Source organism: Lepisma saccharinum, chromosome 3 (genome assembly GCF_977018435.1).
Source record: "Lepisma saccharinum chromosome 3, izLepSacc3.1, whole genome shotgun sequence".
NCBI lineage: Eukaryota > Metazoa > Arthropoda > Insecta > Zygentoma > Lepismatidae > Lepisma > Lepisma saccharinum.
This window is the reverse complement of record NC_139231.1, coordinates 75,814,426-75,836,607: the sequence shown is the minus strand read 5'-3', so window position 1 is coordinate 75,836,607 and position 22,182 is coordinate 75,814,426. Positions and strand designations below refer to the sequence as shown.

Here is a 22,182-nt window from a genome sequence, read left to right as displayed (position 1 = left end):
ACTTGTTTAAATGCACATAGATTACTCTCTTTCCACCACTATGATAACCAGAATGTACAAAAAAAAAAAAAAAAAATTACCTCAGATTTGCGAGAAACTTGAATGCGATACAGTTTATTGGGAAGTGGATATATAACGATAAGAACATCACAAAATTCTGTTGGAATGATTCCTCGGCGATAATCCCTTGAATGCTCCGACCAAACAATGTGTACTTCATCATTTCCCAAGTGGCGAGTCTGAAACAGAAGATACATTTTATGCTGTGGTTACCGTAATTCACATATAAATTTAGTTGGCAAAAATGAAAAATTAGGAAAGAGATGAACACATGGACTAATTGCAAATTCACAATACAGTCAACTCTCGATTCTACGACCCCGGGTATAACGACCCTCTCGAAGTAACGACCCTTTTCCCGGGAACCGTGAAAAATTTAGAAAAAGATAGAAAAATTTGAAAAAAAAAAGTTGAAAAATTGAAGGAAATCGGCCGAAAAATGCGTTGTTTTTCCCCCACTCATTTCCTTCACGAGCGCTCTACCGCTCACAATTGGGTCTGAACTAAAAATAGACACCACCACACCATGCTTGAGTGATATCCAATAGCACTTGACCTCTGCCCTCCCCTCCCTCAAGCGCACCAATGTTACCCCGCACCCGACAGCCGCTACCCAACGCGCCAGGCTTGTTTTGCCACGCTTTCTCTTGGATAGGCGAGAAGAGAAGATCGAATGTGCTTGGATGTTATTTTAAATCGACCTTTTGTTTCCTTGTCCTAAGAGCTGCTGAAAACTGGCGGGGGAGGGTGGGAGCAGCCCGAAATGACTGCTGGACTTGCAGTCTTTGCCAATGTGTATGGCAGGTCAAGCTCTTTCATCGATAAATACACCACCTTGAGAGATAAGATCGCAGGAATGTTCGAAAATACAGATGTGTGGCGCCTGGAAGTCTGGCCCATCTGTCCAGCTCTGACCTAGAGTTCAGCAGGTTCCCGTGAGTGAGCAACTCTCGGCCTTGTAGCCGACAACTTCCGGTAACCGCTTTCATTCAAAATGTGTTATTTGTTCCCTGCAACACTTCATAAAAAAGCGAAACTGTTAGAGATAATCAAAACCACATAGGTGAACTAAAGATCGTCAACCCGCTTAATGCGTTGACATCCAGGTTTCCACAAAAGTTTACTTCGATCTTACGTGCATTATATCTCCCGTTTCCCACTTCATATGTTTTCCTAATTGTGTCGATGTTGTAATATCTGCTAAAAAAAGTGTTCCGTTGGCTTACTGACTTCTCCCTCTTTTCCTGTAAGGAAACGTAGGGGGGGGGGGTGCGATGCAGATTGTTTCAGCCACGATTTTCTTGCTGATGCGGGCTGATTACAGGCGAGGGTGGAAAAGGACCCATCCCTCTTCCTTTCCTTTGACGTCTAAAATGGGGCAACCAGTTCTGGATATATTCTTGAAAACGAACAAAAACCATAGAACAAGTAAAACAAAAAGGGACCACCCCCTTTCCCCAGCTCATTCTCCGCCACTGGTGTGCACGGCAATGTTGATAATTGAAGAATTCAGTTGTTTTTTTAAATTTATTTATTATATATATTTTTTTTAATGCTGTTGTCTGCATAGGAAATATTGCCCGTATTATTGTCTGTTGCGTGGTAAAACGTAAAGTAAGGGTCATTTCTTTCTTCTTTACACTGCTGTTAAAAGTTCCGTCTTCGACAGTTGCGTTATCTTTAAAATGCTGGGACTTTTCTCTTCCGCCACCTGTTGCTCGAACTTCCAGCCGGTCTCTTTGTTTTTACGATGCAGCTGGCGCCAGTGTTTTGTCTAGCGTCTGCTAAGCTCTTGCTTGCAGATAACAGCGATGACTCATCCAGCGCGAAGAAAAAAGTTATTGTTTTGAATCTCGCAAAGCTGTTTTGATTTGAAGATAATGAAATTCGATCTCCAGAAAGCAAAACAAGAGTTAAAATAACTTCATGTTCTGCGCCTTCTGATAAGCACAACTGTAAATTTAATTTACCTTTCTTCAGAACCATTCATGTGGAGGAAAAAAAAAGTGTGTTCAATGTAGGAATGGTCGCTGAGACTGATTAAAAAGACATTATTCAAGGTTAAAACGTTTGGAGGGGTGGGTGTTTGACATCGAGAATACTCCTAAATCCAACATTAAATCGTCGATTAACGTGAGAGTAAATAACGATCTACCATTTTGATATGTGAAAATGCGCAGTTTCATAAAGCTTGTTTTCAGTTCATTTTATGCTGATGGGCTAATCGGGACTAAATATACAGTTTAAAGTGAAATTCCATTCCAAACCCGAATGATTATCAACTGCCACGTTGTTTAATGACCTGTCCTACAATACGCTTTGGGTGAAAATAGATCGCAAGTTGCGCATTTCCTTTTTCACGCTGGATTACAATGCAAGTCAAGGAAGGAGTTTGGACTGCTCCCTTGAATGGGGAAGGAGGGTGAATGAAGTTGGTTGAAGCAAAGAAAAGTGACTTTTTTTTTACGATGTATTTTACACAGCCGAACCAGAATGAAAATTACAGCCTTGCCTTTATTTTTTTTGTCTGGTACCTAGAGAGGTTGTGTTGTTTCTCCCGAGAGATCTAATCTTACCAGTTAATCTTGTAACAGACAATGCTCCAGTAAACCCGCATAAAATCCAACATTCATTCTGCCCGATTATCTCCCGACTTTTGCTGGCACCAGTCTGACTGGTGTCAAGATTCTTCGAGTTTCGCTTGCAATAAGCGAGAGATTGTTTTCCTTTCCATAGGTCTCAGTGGAAACGGGTTTCTCATTAACTAGAATTGTAAGAATTTCCTGGAAAAGCAACGACTGTGTACAATTGAAACAAAGTAACATTATTTTAAATTCTCTTTTGTGAAAACTTTTTCATGTTCTATTTTCCTTCTCACAACACGCATCCTGTGCATAACAGGTTGTATAACTACCAGGATAAATGGTGTTACCATCTCCTAGGCATCTTTGTGTCCGTTTGAGCTACCTTTAAGCTGAAAATTGGTGCAAATTCCAATAACGACCCCTTCGAAATAACGACCCTTTTCCTGGGAACTGTGAAAGGTCGTTGAATCGAGAGTTGACTGTACCTCCATATGTCAGAGTATTACTATTATGCTCGGCTATATCATACTGATCTACAAGTTTTGCTAAGTGTTCACAGTTGGAATGCAGCAATATGAAATTTAAACTACTTCCTATATCAAGAACAGACATGAAATTTACAAATACCGATAACTGATAAGTCAAACCACCTGATAAAAACTGGCAAATGTTCTTTATATTCTTCAAAAAGTAACAAAACGGTATGAACTTGCATTTAATCACAAACTATTTACAGAATTCGAGGATAGTAAATTAATGGCCCTTTTTATGGATATGTTTCTATTAGCTAAGTCAATTGTGTGTCAATCAGTCTGTTCCATTCCTAATTGATAGATTCAACAACCACAATGTAACAATGAAGGAAATTTTATTTCATTTTATTATCTTATCACTAGTTCAGTGGGACTGGCTATGCCTGAGTGATCCCCAATTTTATTTTTTATTTTACTTCAGGAATTCAATTAATTGTTGTATGACATCATCATTTGGATAATGCCTCATTTGACAGAAAAATACAAACAGGTAGTCAGGGTGTAGATACCAGGTGGTTATAATTAAGTGACGGTGTTCAGAGTGGTACAGCACGGACTGTAATGAGAGTAGCAGTCTGAAACTTCGTAGATATGCTAATGAAGCAATGCGCTCGCGAATTATGAAGAAAAAAAAATAGTTCCAATTCTCGCCACCAGGGTAAAAAATGGTGCTGTAAGCAGTGAAAATGTGGAATTTTCCGTAACTCTGACGTCAAAGTCAGTGACATTGCCTAACCATTGTGTGAGCTACCCTGGTTGTGGTTGGTGACGCTTGTTGCTTTTTCCTTTAGTAATGTTCATGTAATTCGAATAGTGAAATTGTAGCAATATTTTATTACAAAGAGTATTGTTTTCTGCAATTTATAGTGTTTTTCCTGTAACTATACCAAGTTTTGACTGCTTACAGCGCCATTTTTTACCCTGGTGGCAAGAATTGGAACTTTTTTTTTTTTCATAATTTGCGAGCGCATTGCTTCATTAGCATATCTACGAAGTTTCAGACTGCTACTCTCATTACAGCCTGTGCTGTACCACTCTGAACACCGTCACTTTAATTATAACCACCTGATACATATGTGTATGGTTTATTGTAGGGATGTGCCGAAGCCGATTACAGATGTATGAAAATCGGCCGAAATTGACATATCGGCATCGGTATCGGAATCGGCAAAAATCCGATATTTAAACCGGTACAGATTATATTAGAGTTTTACCTTCTAATAAATTTTATATATTAGTTTTGTAAGATTTATTGAAAATTAGGTTATGATTCATCATTATTGTAGAGTTTTTGTAATAAAATTATTGCAAACTCTCATTCAGAGGATCAACCTAACTATAAATCGGAAATAAAACAGTACATTGCTGAACCAGGATCTGCTGTTGTATTGGAAATTCAAAAATGAGTATTCAAACCTGAAGCAAGTGCTGAGAAAATACTTGGGCATACCTGCTGCATCAGTATTCAGTGATTGACTGTTCAGTGTTGCTGAACAGATTTGGAATAAGAGAAGAAAGAAGTAGGTTACTTCCTGAAGTGCTTCCAAATCTCGTGTTTCTGAAGTTGAATCTGGCAGCAGTAAATTTCCAACATTAAGAACAGGAATTCATTTTGCATTTCAAAGAGCTGCTTGTGGACTAATGTTGAATCTCTTGAGAATCCATGTTCTTCTTAAAGGTTCACATAACCACCTTTTGTAGATGCAAATGTACATTTACATCTCTTGAGAATATATATGCATATACATATGATATGCAATAGAAATGTACATAGCAAATTTATTTTTGTCATGCTGAAAATAACATCCCATTTCTGTTTAATAACCTTATGTATCGGAATCGGTTAAATATCGGCATCGGTATCGGTTCCAAAAATTATCGGCGAGTACATCGGCATCGGTGAATTTTCAGCTTCGTCACATCCCTAGTTTATTGTACCTATGTTTATTCATTCAAATTCTGTGCCGTACTTTCTGACCTCATTTTTAATTAAAAAGTTATTGGAAAGCATCGGTTTAAATTTAATTAATGGTACCAACCAATACTTTTCCAGAGTTTGGGCATCTCACGGGATCTGCAACAATGCAGCATGCATGAAACCTAATTATCCTGCAAATTATTCAAATCTTGAAATTTTATTTAATTTGCACCAGTAGTGTGTTAAATAATTTGTGATTAATAGGTATTGGATTAGTTGAAAGTGGTATCAGCTCAGTCCTACTAAGAACCATGTGGGTAAAAGTCTACAAGAAAGGTAATGAAATGGTTAACTCTTCAAAAAATCTTGGATGCAGAACTTCAACCACAAATAGCCAAAAACATTATTTAAATATAAAGCAAACAGGATACATTAAATGACAATACCTTCTGCAACAGGGATTCTTGATTGCAAGAGGGCATTCTGGTAGACACATGAAATATGACCTCAAGGAATGATGTTGCATAATAAGGGGCTGTTTCCCCAGTTGTTTTGTTGCGCTGAAGCCCTCCAAGGAATCCTGTATGACTTTCCAGTTCCACCTGCCAATACAAAATTGCACTTCAGTCTAAAGTTACCTACAACATTAAATGTGCAGTGTATTAAGTCTGAGAGAGCTTAGAAACCTAGAAGAACATCTTCAGAAACTCTGCCTTATTGGGGAAAAGGCATAACTGTACTGGCTCCCCAACATGTCCCGAGTCACTTGGTGCCATAGCCGATGCACTCGGGTCCTCTGGTTTACCACAGAAGAAAGTAAGAAGCTCTGCCGCACCAGCAGAGAATAGGCCACAAAATGCCCAGGCCACTGTTGGGAATGCAGAAATGGTGGGTTTTTGCTGACACAGCCCTGTACTGTCATCTGCTCTTTTGGTGGGAAGCCAGTACAGTTATCACCTTTTCCCTATAATGAATTTATATGTAAGTAGATGCATTGTCCACACATGTTAATATCAGTACAAAAGGACTGCAAAACATGAAAATAATAATGCACATGGGGTTATCACCATTACGACGACATCACATTCCTTGTCATTAGAAAAGAAAGGAAAGGATTAGAGGTGCATGTATGCATTAAAGCTCCGCTGGACTAGTCAATCCAGCCATGACAGAAGATGTGGAAGATAAATAGATAGAATAATACAATGGGAGGGAGGGAGGGTGAGGGAGGATAGTGGAAGCTGATGGTTGAGGAATCTAAGGCTCTCACAGGGATGTAGTTCCAAGTGGCAGGTAGGTAAATTAAACAGAGAGTGAAGCTGCAAGACAGAATATTTCAGACATAAAGAGCATGGGACTGAAACAATGCCAGTGAAAGCATACATTGCACAAGGATAGGGGAAAAAGGCAAAACCACGATGTTGGTGGAAACACAGTGGAAAGAGGAGTAGTAGATGATCAGAAAAAGGTGGAGAGGTTCGTCTTCTGACCCAGCCAAAGACTAAATGGTGAATTATTATCCTATCACGTATTAACCTAGGAGCTGGGCATCATAAATAAATAAGCTTATCATGTAATAAAAAGGGTCCAGCTGAAGCATTGAAAAAGAGCTTCTTAAAAGCTCATCACGGCAGCGACCTTCAGAAGTTGGAGAAACTCTGCTGACATTGCATTAGGAAATGAAATCAGGAATCAGCGTTTTCCCCACAGAACTAACGTTGCCAAAGGACGCAATCGAGGCAACCGTTGTAATGGCCGATAGTTCGAATTTCATTTAAATAGGTTGTGTGAGAAAATATCTTTCTTAGTTGTCTTCAGTTTTCCGTCAAATGAAGTAGTTACAAAAGAACTCTGTTTCTAGTTGTTTTCAGTTTACGTTGAATCCGGTTATCGAGAGAGAGCTCCACAGGCATCGTAAGTTTAGAAAAAGGAGCGAACATTGGGAAGTTAAAGTTATCATTTAGAATATCGGTCTACGAAAGTACAGAGTTTGGAGCCCGGAGTTGTTTCCTCGTCAGTTTTCTTACAGAGTAGGGCCATATTACAACGAGGACCAGCGGAGAAGAGATCGCCCCAGAACTTCAGGTAATGAACTTTCCTTATGTCTTTCCTCCCCCTGCCTGTTCAGACAAAGGTAGTGTTTTTAAATAGACGTCAGTGCGTTCTTATTTTACGGGGCTAGTCCCCTTGCAGTTTAGGTGTCGGCGTTGCTCTCCAGAGCTAACCCCTTTCTCTTACAACGTTCCTCTCGCTTAGCAAGCGAATGGCTAAAGGCTGTCATAAGCCTATCTTCGATCCCCCTCTTAGTCTTCATACGTTATGATGATGAAATTATTAACACTTATAATAAAAACATACAGCTTCATTGTCTGAAAAATATGCTAAGTAAGTCTTCTATAAGTGGAAACCCATCATATCCACCCCATATACAGTCAATTGGTTAGCAATGGTTAAAATAGGCTTTTACGGTTAAGTCACACCTTTGATCTCCACAAAAGACAAGGATAAAGCACACATAAAGAAAACCAATGAGAGAGGTTCCAATACTCTACTACGATACATGCAGCAAGTTCTGAAAGTCACACAAGTTTAACACTTTAAATAAGTTAATTCAACTGGACCTTAAGTCCTTCAGTGAAGCCTGTGAAGTGCAATCTACTGCTTCAAAAGCCCACAGGTGCACAAAATACAATTCAATTTGAACAGAAAACAAAAATAAGCAACATGCACAAAATCTATATGCACAAAATCTATGTCTTAAATGTGATTAAAATGAGAAATAACATCTATAATGGAGGTTACTTCTTCGTGCTGTAAGCCTGGTGGAAAGTGTCCATTAACAAAATACTGCAACTGATGCTTTCGCCTGGTGCATTCTTGAAGTGATTAAAAAAAACTGGTTTCATCATCTTCATTTAACCCATGTGTTTCATTATGACCTGCACACTTTAAATGCTTATACAAGTTTATTCACTTTTTGAACTACCTTCCTGGTTGAAGTTCACTGAAGATTATTAATAAATTGTGTTCAGCTTCTTCCTCTGTTTGAATAAATTAATTTGTTGAGATAAAACAAAAATATAACTAACTATATAAATAAATAAAGGTCTTACAGCCTGTCTACATTAGATACGATCCTGAACAAATTCAGGCAAATTAGAGGGACAGCTGAAAGTGGAATGTCCATGGGAAAACAGGTTCTGCAATAAACTGTCTTCTTTTAAGTTTGAAAGGATTTGTTGTAAGATTTAACAGCTATCATAAAACAGACTAAAAGAGCAATAATAAAGAACTGCATGCATACAAGCGAAATACTAATCTAAAAAAACACAGCATAGTTTTATGCACTGTTCTACCAACTTTGGATTTGTAAATTCAAGCTAGCTTCGTCTTCCACGTGGTCTTCTGTTGTGAGTCATTACTTTCACGATAATTACATCGCATTTTTCAGAAAGAGAAACTGATTTCCTCCTGGGAAGCAATATGATCACTGTAAAATATTAACGTCACAACAGAAGAACACGCGTACAGTAACATGTTTTATTTCTTACATAAATATGTGGGCATGTGCCACTAATTCATACATTATAAGTAGCAGTTAAATAATCTAAATTGCAATTACCTCCCAAGCCAACCCTGCAATAAATTCTTCATATGCTTGACTTCCACACATGTTTGATAAAATAGAGTTCTTGTCTTCCTGTCCTTCAGCAACGTAAATGACAGCTATTTTATGTGTTTCTCTGCAACGCTGCAAATCAGACAAAATACCACAGGAATGAATATAATGAATTATTATTTACTCTGCTATCATACAGATTACACCAACAAAGTAGACAATTACAAATTAGTTCCTGTGTTAAACTGATAAATATTAATGTATTTCAGATTATTCAAAAAAACATGTGCCTAGAAATACTGTTTGTTACAATGTTTAAACATGTAGATAGTAGACTAATCTAATAACTTACATCATACAAAATAATTCTAACTTACATTAAGATTTGGCACACATAGGAGATGTACTATGCACAGAGACAAGAGACAATTTCACACAGATAAAACAGCAGCAGTGAAAAATCAGGCAAAGCCAGGGCTGGTTCAGTAGCTCAGTTGGGAGAGCAATGGCATGGCATGCCAGAGACCTGCATTCGAGTCCTGGTCGAGCCTGCATTTTTCACTGAATTTTCCACATAATTCCAACTTACGTCACACAAAATAATGTCAGAAGCCTAGGAATGAATTCAAATACTCAGATGGTTCACATTTATGTACTTTAAGAAGATTATTTAAAAAAAAAAAAAAAAAAGATTAAATGCAAACTCTAGAACCTTCACATGTAATTTCACACACTTTATTGCTCATTCTATGTACAACTTTTTTTTTTTTTTTTTTTTTTTGTTTGAATTAGTTTTTAAGTTCACTTTATGCATAGAAAAGCTAATCAGGACTGGACCTACAAGGGATCCGACCCACTATGTGTCTCCACTGGGTATCAAACATGGATATACTACTTTTTTAAACATATTTAATAGCCATTACAAAATAACATTGTTTGCTTTTATTAGTAATTCAAGTGTATAATTGTTTTAAACTGATAAATGCAAAGCAATGACATTTTATGTCTTTCTAATTTTATTATAGTATTATATTTTCAGTATTGTCCTTACTAATCGAGACCACATTATAAAGAGAATTCATTTTTTTCATTTTTCAACATGGACTATGGAATAAATAACAACAGCGTTAATAATTTTCCACAAGATTACATGGTTTTGACTTCCCTTTCTTTTCTCTTTTCAAAAAATATTTTCCTTTCTGGTCCCTTTATTCACTAGTTTTTCAGCCTACATTCCCTTTCTTCCATTTTTTAAAAGCATCTTTCTTTATCCCTTTATTGACAAGATATCAAATATTTTGTATGACTGTATTTTCCCTAAACAAAATATTCAACAATTGTCTGTTTGGTGCAGCTTAGAGGAAAGAACAAGCACCTTCTACCTTACCTTCTCTCCATGAGTGTTGGGAGTATGTTGAAGATTGTTATTTCAACAATGCGATCTGGGTTTAAACAGTAAAAAACGCGTTGTAAACAGCACACCTGAATAGTTTGAATTTGACTATGTGACAGTGACAACAGTATTGAGTGTCAGTGAAATGGCAAAGACAGGTAGGTACAAGTGGCAGCCAGCAAGCTATGAAATGCGGTAAGTTGTTTCAAAGAAATTTCATCAAATCGGATGGTAAGATTATTCACTGTATTTTACCTTCAAAAAAAGAAAATGACAAAAGGACTATTAGTTTATTTTTCCACTCCACTAAAAATATTATTTTAAATGAAAGCACAGTGTATATATCATTCACATATAAAAAAACTTACGCATGTTTAGATGTTGCAATAAATTCGCGCGCAGAATTTTCGAAAGGGAGATGGGGTTACGTATACTTTTTATAGTAGTCAGTCCTCACTTTGCCATCTTTTCCTGCCTTTCACGTTCTTCTTTTTTTTTAATACTGGCCAGAGGGAGGGGGGGCTTATGGCCCCCATCAACCCCCTTTAGGCAAGCCACTGATTGTTATTTATATCCATATTAATCGACGATTTAAAAGTCTTGCGGAGGGCAAACACTCCTCCCACCAATAGTTTCCCCGTCAATAACGTGTTTCCTTTTTTTTTTTTTTTGGTCTTCCCGTCAACGTTTAATATTGCATGATTTATTTTCAGCATGTGAATCGTTCCGATAATAAGAGGCGATTATGTTATTCTTGGCATTATGTGCATTTCCTTCCTGCACTGCTCTCTTTGTTCAAGGTATTTTTTTCTTTCAAGTCCTCGATTTCTATCTGGTGCTCGTGTTCCCTATCGTCAAAGCAAAACAACCTTCGTAGGCAAGATTCAAAACAATGCCATTTTTCGAGACAAAACATTGGCGCCTGTTGCCAGCTGCCTGCTGCTCGCAGGCACCCCTCCGACCAGTTTATAATGGTAAGAAGGGGAGACAACCAGGTGGTGGAGCGGCCCCAATGCAGTTCAACAAGTCTTATCATTAAGACAACAAGTCTTATGCTCATTCCGAGACAAGTTGCAGAAAGAAAGAAGGGGGGAGGGAGAAATATCACTGATTAGACACTCTCCCATGCTGTCATATAAATGCTTCGTTCATATGAGCAAGATATCGGATGCCGGGCATTAAAGAAAGAGAAAAGGATTGAATCTTTCAATTACTGCATAGCTGTGCACAGTGGCAGATTAATGAGCTCCTGTGAGGGGAAGATGGGCTTTTTTTTAAATTTTTACTGGCGGTACGCTATGTTCGTTGAATGTGCATATTCAGGTTCAAAAGTAACAACGTAATTTTAGACGTCAGAGGAAAGGAGACGGGAGATCGATTATCACCATTATGTTAATTGGTTAAGCTGTCTTGTGTAAGAGGCTCTCACTTCGACACGAGCAAGAAAAAACGGGGCAGAAATACTTGGCACTTTTCAGTAATTACAAGACTAGTGATGATACAATAGGGGGCATGAGATAGCAAACGCCCCCTGTCCCCCTGCAAATGAGAAAAAGGTGAAGGTAGTTTCTCATGCACTTTGCACCATGCCGTGATGCATATACCTATGTGTAGGAAGATGTGGAAGATGGTGTGACAGCACCACGCTTGGGCAACCCCCTTGCTATTTTGGCCAAATATGCATTTTAATGGAATTTAGATGTGCACTAAATTTGGCTGCTCTCAGAAAATATTGCCGCACCCCTCGTTTATTCACTCATTTTTCATGGTCCCATCACTTTATAACATACGAGTTACGCAATAAGCATAGAGAAAACATTCTCTGCCTCACATAGAAGAAACATTTATCCCAACTTCGCACCCCCTCCCCCCCCCATAATTGATTTGACACGAATATTTTTCACTCAGTGAGTAAAATATAGCCCTATCTGCCCATAGAAAAAAATGATCACTTTAGCTTGTGCGTTTTCAGCTTTATTCTGATAACCAAATGATATAGAGTCCTTGAAAAAACTTCAGATTAAAATTAATCGAACTTTAATCAATCATATATGCAAGAAGTGCCGTTTTCCCTTCCTGTCCCTCAAGGGAGGTATGACAAATGCAACTTGTGTACCTCCCCCCCTCCTGGGAACCATGCCTCTTCCCTCCCTCCTCTAGCATGAAAACCTAACTTCTGGAAGTTCAAGGTCACGTGGGGAATGCGAAAGCAAGAAATAGGAGGGGGGAGGGAGAAGTCACATGGTCTGGTCAACAGAAGAGGTTTCCGGCAAATTTTAAAACATTTTCACGGCTCGAAGAACATATAAAGTGGGAAACGGGAGTTAGAGCAAATGTAAGATCAAGGTGAACGTCCTATTATTTAACATGGTCTTTTGCCGGGGCCTGACTGGATGAACGTATTAAGCGGGAAAACGTATAATGCGAGAACGTAAATTCGGGATTTCACTGTATATACTGTGCTTTCATCTAAAATAATATATTTAGTGGAGTGTAAAAATAAACTATAGTCCTTTTTCATCTTCTTTTTTAGGCAATAATTTTCTCTTTTTTTGTCCTTTCTAGAGTAAAATTTCCCCTTTAAAATCCAGTCTTTACTTATTAATAAAAAATAAAAAAATTTCTTTAAAAAAAATTGTTGGTATCTTTATTGCTGTTATTGAAAAAGTAACATCATTCTCCACAGAATCACTATCACGCTGATTTTAGAGTTTGAAATAAAAAGAAGAAATTACCTGAGAATCCAAATTCCGAAGTTCTCTGAGTAACTTTTCATTTTTTCGCAAAAGATGAAGTTGTGGACGCCTCTCCCATCCAGCCAGACCTAGCTGGGAGAAGAGCAGCCGGCAATGTTGGAATGGAGACTGCGGGGGTTCATGTGCATTTGGAGACACCCTTTTCCCCACCATTCTGGAATTACATACAATAACAACTTAATACAAATAAAAAAAATTAAGGCTGAGTTGAATGTTCGATATACATTTTCCTACGTTCTATCATGAAATGATGTGAAATGGACTGCAAAATATGAAATGATCTACAAAATGCAAAATAAACACTCAAACACGAAATATAGAGTTTATTTACTAACACAACACTTTCTGAAATCTGAATTATTCTGTGAGTTAGGCAACATCATGGAAAATTGATTAATTCTGTTGTAAAAATTTGAGAAGCAAAAATGTATTCCTTTAAACAAAAATAAACTTAACACTCTGATAAGTACATAAATATGCTATTAGAAATAAAATGCTTATTTTGTTGAACAAGCTTAATTTGTATATTCACCATTTTAACATCAAAATGTCATTTTATACACCACTTTTCATCCCAAAATGTGCCCAGTTTTGCACCAAAATATTGATCATCTATTTACCATAAATATGTGGCCCTGCCATAAGAAATACATGGGAGTTGGAAATCATTAATTAATAGTATTTTTAATAAGCTTAATCTAGCTTAATAATAGACTTAAATGTCTGCTTACAACTGGGGTATGAGAAGAAATCCATAATCTAAAACTCTCTGTTACCTCTGTCTTCTAATACATTCGTGCATTTTGACAGAATGGAAATAAATGTATGTGAAACTGTACCTTATACCCTTAAATCAGACTGGATACACGTTTTCTACATGGATTTAGTTAGTATTATTTGTTCTTTAGCCATATACTGGCAACTTCGAAAAACTACCATCACCCAACTCGATAGACTAATTTCCTTCTCCATTGCCAAAGTTAGTTTGTTTTATGTTCACTTTATGCTCAGCTAGGCTAATCAGGACTGGACCTACAGTTAATAGCGGAACCTGAACTACTGTGCAATCTATCAAACCTGGGACCCATTAATTACATGGCAACAACATTACCACTACACAAAATTATTGGAGGGGGGGGTCTGTTCACTGAAATAAATTAATGAATGACTCTCTCTCTCCCTTTTTTAAGTTTTGGCCTCAGTGTTCGGAATCTCATAAAAGCCCATGAATTCCTCAAAAAATATCAAAATTTTCATTCACAGTTCGAATGCAGAATATTAATTGTCCACGGATCGATATGTCACAAGTTTCGTCAACCATAATAGAAAAATATTCCAGACTTATAATAACTGCTACCACGGAACGCAAAACCGATCTCCCTAATATATCAATGATCTCGTTCTGAATGTCATGTGAGAGCCATTTGTAGCCCGAACGTCCCATCCACTACCCTAGTTCATGCACATCATCTTTTGAAACTATTTTTATTAAATATTTTAACAATACTCATAATTACATACTTAGTATATAATAATAAGTCATGTGTTTTGCTGTCTCTGGCCATGGCAGCATGATGGAAAGGCGGAAAGTAAATTGATTGACAAAATTAGAGGAGACAGAAAGTGATTATATTAAACAAACCGAATGAAAAATAATGAGTACAGATTAAACCATTGTAAATATAGGATAAGAAATATAAAATAATAGAGGAATTATAATGATTAATAAAATACTCATGAATTAGACATATAGGAGAGTAAGGAAGTCAAGATGTCGATTCGAATCCGTGTCTTTTATCTCTGGCGAGGAGGAATGCCTCGTTATGTTTTTGGTTGTTTCCCCTTGATGGCGCTATATTGATATTTGTCGCCCCAAAGCACTACGGTTGCACTATCTGACATTAGTTGCACTGGGCCATAGGTAGCGCTCTTACATTAGCGATCCTGGGTTGTCCCTTTGGTCGTTATTTAGGTGGTGCTATATCCAGATTTGTCGCCCATCTGAGTTTTGTTAGCCAAATTAAGGCTTCAGGCCGAATAAAATGAAAAAAACGCTCAGGTGAAAGAGCTCTATAGAAGAATAGAAGAAATACACGATCCTTCTTCATAAGAACAGTAGAAACATTTAACCATTCTACGGAAGAAAAGAAGAAATAGATGATCCTTTTACAGAATAGAAGAAATATTTAATTGATCTACAGAAGAATAGAAGAAATAGATGATCCTTCTACATAAGAATAGTAGGAATATTTAACCATTCCACACAAGAAAAGAATAGATGATCCTTCTACAGAAGAATATAAGAAATATTTAATCCTTCTATAGAATAACAGAAGAAATAGATGATCCTTCTATAGACGAATAGAAGAAATAGATGATCCCTTCTACATAAGAATAGTAGAAATATTTAACCATTGTACAGAAGAATAGAAGAAATAGATGATCCTTCTACAGAAGAAATAGATGATCCTTCTATTGAAGGATAGAAGAAATAGTTAATCCTGTCATAGAAGAATAGAAGAAGTTAACCTTTCCCAAAGAAGAAGATGACCACTCCATAGAAGGAAGAAGAAGAAGAAGCCAACCTTTTTTCCTCGACGAAGAATATAATTTTGTATTGAGAATTTAAGCATATAATATTTGTAATTGTGAAGGTTTCAGAATATGTATTCTCATTCTTATATTCATTGGCATATATCTCTGCTTTCTGATTTACATTCCAAAGAAAAGAACCCATAACCCTCGAGATTAGCCATGGTATACAGTGTGCACCCAAAGACACGGAGCATAAGTGGCTCTCACAACATGGCATACACGAAGGTTACGTAGCAGCTTAATTACAAATGAGTCCAGGTCATTTTACACCAAATCAATTAATGAATATATCAATTAATCCACATTTCACAGAATGTACAACCTTCAGAGATACCTTTATTTTTGTGTTAACTCACAAAAGCCAAGGGACTCCCTGTCACCATGCAATCAATGGAGGCACATTGCACAGTGGTTTGGGGAGCACTTTATAATTGGTCAGGGGATATATACACTTATAAAGAGTGGTTCTGTAAATATTCAATTAGCTCATTCTAATTATTTTAATATTTATTTTATATTTTCATTTTTAATAGTAATTTCATTAATAATTTACATAAATAAACCATTTAATCTAACAATATTCCACTCAACAAAAAATATAATAATAATAAAACTAGCAGGTCCAATACTGATTAGCCTTTCTGAGAATAAGAGAACTTAATAAATCAATAATTAAATAAATTAATTAATAAATAAACAATAATAAAAAAAACACACAGATAAACATTATAGGGCTGCTGAAAACATTGTTCAGTGTACAACAAATACTGAAACCTAGTAAATAAAACACAACACCAGGCAGCCCTAACAGATTAGAGAACTATACTTGAAGGAAAAACACAAATTTCACTTACTGAATATCAATGCCATGTTTCAGAAGATAATCCTGTTCCAGATTGCGCTGATTAAGTACATTGGTAATAGTGTCGTCCTCAACTTCCCGTGGTAACAAAGGCGGAGGGTTTGCTGGAATGTTTCTCGGAGTGTCAAGGCCATCCAAGCACTCAGGACTTGTATGCCCCACATACTGCAGAAGCTATGAAAATCCAAATACAGTTAGACGACGTTGAGTTGTTAAGTTTCATTCATTTTACTGATTATCAACATTACTTCCCTATAATGTCCCGAACAAGTAGGAAGGAAATCAGCAAAATGGTTCCTCTTCAACTGTCCACAAAAGAAGCAAATAATGGTAGGGTCCCTGTTGCAATTTTTTTGACTCCGCTTTTGGGAGGAGGAGGGGGTGAACAAAAACACCCCAGTCACATTGTTCACTTGTATTCAAAGACCAGGGGAAACAGCAACTAGCAGATGGCAGAATTGGTTTGGAAACGGTGCATTTTTTTCTAAAATCACAAGGTAGAAGACTCAATGGCCTTCCTAGGTGATGAAGACATTAGAAAAGCATGTAATGTCATTTTCCATATAAAATATCATGATTCATATCATGTCTCATCATTACAGCTGAGCGGATAGTATCGGAAAGTATCAGCTAGAATTTATTTACTAATACCAATACTTTTCCGGCATTTAGGTCTTTCACTGGGTGAATACTGAAAATACTGGGTCTTTCGTTGAGTCTAATTATCCTGGAAATTATGCAACGTTTTAACTTTGTTATATTTTGCACCAGTTTTGTGTGAAAAACTGGATTTTGTGATTACATAACATGTATTTTAATAATCTGAAGCAATCTTGAATATTTTATAGCAAAACTCTTGGTAAATTGAAGCATATAATCGGAGACAAATACTTACACACTAATATTACAATATTCTGAACAACATTTATTTATTACAATTTTCACGCATCAGTACAGGCAGGTACCAGTCTGACTTGATAAGAGTATCAGAATTGGTACAGGTATCAGTTCAGCCCCAGTCATCACAAGAGTGAATCAAAAAATCTCTACATCAACATATGACCTGAAATATGAATCTTCCAATTTGACAATTTGAGAAAATCACTGATGTATGTTCTTAAACCTATTGCTGAATACGTTTTTATCAGCCATACAGGGTTTGTCCAATAAATATCGGGATTGATTTTGTCCGGCCAATGAGAAGGGGTGTAAGGCAGTCTCTGTGGGTGGGATCGGTGTTGCGGGATGTCACGTGAGCTAGAAGACCCAGCTCAGTTGCCTCCGAGCCTTTGGAGTGTGTAGGTCGCGCCTGAAGTGAAAGTGTGTTTAGTGCTCGCATCGAGAGTCAAGATACAGCCAACCATCGAGCAGCATTGTGCCATCAAATTTTGCGTTAAACTGAAAAAATCTGCTACGGAGACTTTTGATATGATCCGTGAGGCTTACAAGGACAAAGCCTTGTCCAGAACGAGTGTTTTTGAGTGGCATAAAAAATTCAAAGATGGCCGGGAAGACGTCGAATACGAACAACGTGCTGGACATCTGACATCGATCCGAAACGCTGAAAATGTGGCCAAAGTGATCACCAGTTAAGTGTTCGTTTGATAGCACAGGAGTTAAATTTACTGAAATCCACTGTGCATTCAATTGTGACCGATGATGATTAGGGTCCCCCGCGTCCGAAGGGAGATCGCCGATTCCTGGCTGCTGCATCACGACAATGCGCCCAGTCACACATCGCTAATTGTGAAGGAGGAACTGGCCAAACATTGTGCACAATACCCTACAGTCCAGATATGGCTCCCCCCTCCCACCTGAACTTCTTTTTGTTTCCTCGGATCAAAAGGAGCCTGAAAGAACATCGTTTTGGGACGATTGAAGCGGCGTCGATGGGGTGCCTGACCACGACAGGAGGCGTATGAAGAGTGGAAAAAGCGCTGGCAGCGGTGTATTGATGCAGGAGGGTCAGATTTTGAAGAATATTAACACACTGTACATATATCTTCAATAAATTTATTTTTATGACTTCAGTCCCGATACTTATTGGACAAACCCTGTAGATGACCAGCTGCCAAAATTAAACGATTAAAAGAAAAGTGACAGGCTGACTATTCATTTGTTTGTTTCAAGAGTGAAAGGTTAAACAGCTGTAAAATGTGAGAAGACTGAATTCTAATAGGAAAGATGCCTGCACTTTAACAGTCTACATGAAAAATCATATGAACACACACACACTTAGAAATACATACATACATCCTGGATTTTACATTAACTAACTAACTAACTCTCTAGCCTTCTTAAACCCGAAGGTTCATGGCTGCAGCAACACAGGCCTTCCATCTGTCCCTATCTTGAGCAAGATCTATATACTCTTTTCCATCCCTACCGATTTCCCTTAGGTCCATCTCGACGTTGTCCCTCCATCTTCGTCTTGGCCTTCCTACTGGTCTCTTACCATCAGGTTTCCCAACAAGAATCCTGTAAACTCCTCTTTCCTCTCCCATTCGTGCCACATGGCCTGCCCACCTAAGTCTTCTTGATTTAATTATCCTAATAATGTCTTGACATGAATACAACTTATGTAGTTCTAAATTATGTAACATTCTCCACTCACCTGTCTCCTCATCCCTTTTAGGTCCAAATATTTTCCTAAGGATCCTATTTTCAAATACTCTCAATTTATGTTCCTCTTTCAATGTAAGGGACCAAGTTTCACACCCATATAATACTACAGGCAAAATTACGGTTTTGTATATATTAACTTTTAGTTTCTTAGATATTAAACGAGAAGACAAAAGTTTATAAAGAGAGAAGTAACATGCATTTCCTGAATTAAGCCTACTTTTTATTTCCTCTTTAATATAATTTTCATTTGTTAATATTACTCCTAAGTATTTGAATTTGGAAACTGTTTCAAACGAGTTGTTATCAATAATTAGATTTTGATTATTATCTAACACTTGGTTTTGGCCTGTAAGCATATATTTAGTTTTCTCTTTGTTAACTTCCAAACCTATCTCTTTAGCAGTTTTGAAAAATATTTTAGCATTATTCTTAATTGTATTCACATCATCCCCCAGTAAGTCTACATCATCTGCATATGCTAACAACTGAGTCACATTTTACATGGATTTTACATTATTTTTCAATTTATACATTTCACTTTCTTCTCCCGAACAAACCAAAACTACTATAAAATTTTCCCAGATTACACATTTTCCTGCCTTTTTAGTCAATCTTCCCAAAAAGGTAAAATTGAGGTTCCCCGTAATTAGTTAACGTACATCATCTAAGTTGTCCATATCTTCAGCAGCATTTTCCCATGTTGGAAGCACATCAGGAGGACGGTGCCGCATAGTGTGTCTCGGTGGAGAACTCTGAAGGGTTCCAAGGAATGATGAAGATAGCATTGAGTCATCTGATTTACCGGATACTGACAGATGCTTATGCATCATGTAAGGCCCACATTCATTTTCTGAAATAAGAATAATGGAGTGAAAACAAGCAATTAAAGAGCACTGCAGCAGAATGTAATGAATTGTAGTCAACTGTCATGAATGTGGCATTTAAATTCAAATACAGTTTGAATTTTATGTTGTATTCTTAGCATAAAGAAAAGAACAAAAAGGTGGTCTTAAAAATCCTCATCATTGCAATCATTAAGCAATGCAAAATAACCAAAATATGCAAAATTTCCACCCCATTATGCATGTGCATAATTGAAAAATGAACATACTTTGGACTAGATAAGTGCCTGAACACTAATATTTCATGTAAATCTTCTGAACATTCATTGTTTTTACCTGTTTCTTCCTGCTGACTGCTCACTTCATCGGGGCTGCAGTAGAGGATGGAAGCATCCCACGAGGCTTTGCCACTCAAGTCTCGAAGAATCACCCGCACCTGGGATGGAGCAGTTTTCAGACCAGCTGTGACACCTCCACCAGGCACTTCTAATGTAGGAAGCTCCACAAAAGATATCAGGAGATTGTTGGTCATGACAAAAAACTGGAAAGCAAAATATTAAATTCAGCAATCTTCTACAAAATTCCCATCAGTATACAGAACAAAGCAATAGATCATAACTAGGTAGAGTTACTATCCATCCAGCAAAAGGAGAGCATGTCCTTTTTTTGTCTTGTCCTTCTTTTTTTAAATTACTTCACTTTTCTGTACCTGTGTAGTGGAACAAGGGATCAAGATGAAAAGACTTAAAATGCAGGAAAATGTTAAATCTGGGAAAACTTTATAGCATTTTGCTCTATTGGGAATAATAAAGATTGAATGTACAATGCAGGACAATGTAAATTAGGGAATGCAAAATTAGGATTTCACATCATTTCTGCCATTTTTGGCTAAAAGTGATGACAAGGATAAATGGTGATTGTATGAAGTAGATGAAGGGATAATCACTAGAGACCGGATTTTAAAGGGAGCTCCTTTTTTTATTTTTCAACACGGATCATGGAATAAATAACAACAGTGTTGATAATTATCTTCCACCAACAAGATTACGTGGTTTTGACTTCCCTTTTTCAGCTCACATTCCCTTATTTTCCCTTTTTTAAAACTATTTCCTTTCTGGTCCCTTTATTCACTAGTTTTTCAGCCTACATTCCTTTTTTCCCCCTTTTTAAAAAAACATCTTCCTTTAGAGGAAAGGAAGAACAGGCTCCTTCTACCCTACATTCCCTCCATGAGTGTTGGGAGTACGTTGCAGCGATTGTTGAAACAATGCGATCTGGGCTTACGCAGCAACAAACGCATTGTAAGTGGCATGCCCGTTGGGTGGAAAGTGTACTTATTTGCTAGATTTACTTTTATTGCAGGGACGGCACAATGGGTGGGCAAGCACCCACCCAAAAATTCCTCTGCCCACCCGAACAGATTCAAGAAATATTAGTAAGTATTTGGGGGAATATGAAAGCTTCAATAAAAATATATTCTTATCTTGACTCCGTGCTTATTTTTCTTATGAATATTGTTGTTTCTAGAAAGGCTCCACAAATTATTATCCTTTGGATTTTCATTACTTTACCGAATAAGAAAGCGAAAATCATAACAAAATACAGTGACAGGTAATACCTTATTATTTATAATTTTATTCCTTACTTAAAACTTGAAACATAAGACTTGGTGATCGAGTTAACACTTCGGTGGCTAGAAGTATTGCAATATCTATCTACAGCCAAAGTGCACTTTTTCCGAGGTGGGAGTACAAAATCATGATATGATATTAAAAAATCTAAAAAGACAAAGAAAGAAATAAAAATATCTTCATGTTACTTCCATATAGTATGCAAAAGAACTTTGATTCATGACTTTGATTCTTTAACCTAGTGTTTTGGATAATGGATGACTTATTTCGCTTGTGTGGTAATTGTCAGTAATTGAAACTTTTTCCAAGAATTTCAAAGTGCAATGAAAAAGAGAATCCCCATTTGTATGAAGGTAAGGTGTGAACAAATGAGGAATTGGTACATGGCTACCATGATAAAATTTCATAACTTTCTTTTTGCCTAAATTACTTCCTACAATGTATGTAAACGTATTTGTTTTCTCAATCTCTATGCATATTTCTATCGAACCATATCTAGCCAAGATTCCTTTATTTTAATATTTTTAGTTTTATCTTGTGTGAAAATTACGTTTTTTATGCCAGGAAAGTTCAATGCAAAATGAACAAAAGTGTTTTAAAACTTTCCTAACAAGACATTAATTAAATGCAAAGATTCATATTGACGTATTAATTCGGAACACCCCTGTGAGCCAAGTAAAAGGATCATTCATTAACCCTCAATGGAGTGCAGTGCTCTTTTCAGTTAAAAACTCATAATATTGTTAACACCGTATAGTCAAGA

General features: G+C 37.0%; 1 protein-coding gene across 8 annotated transcripts in view; it reads right to left on the bottom strand.

Moving 5' to 3' along the window:
* The window catches only part of LOC145985162 (ral GTPase-activating protein subunit alpha-1), a 201,986-nt gene that overhangs the window by 30,594 nt on the left and 149,210 nt on the right, over positions 1-22,182 (bottom strand). For all 8 annotated transcript variants that reach the window (XM_083118842.1, XM_083118847.1, XM_083118845.1 and 5 more), the window contains 7 exons: positions 20,125-20,329; positions 19,606-19,796; positions 16,314-16,495; positions 12,844-13,018; positions 8,719-8,847; positions 5,543-5,698; positions 81-239 (listed from right to left, as the gene is read on the bottom strand). In XM_083118842.1, coding sequence (XP_082974968.1) covers positions 81-239; positions 5,543-5,698; positions 8,719-8,847; positions 12,844-13,018; positions 16,314-16,495; positions 19,606-19,796; positions 20,125-20,329 — 1,197 coding nt within the window. The remainder of the gene's footprint in view (positions 1-80; positions 240-5,542; positions 5,699-8,718; positions 8,848-12,843; positions 13,019-16,313; positions 16,496-19,605; positions 19,797-20,124; positions 20,330-22,182) is intronic.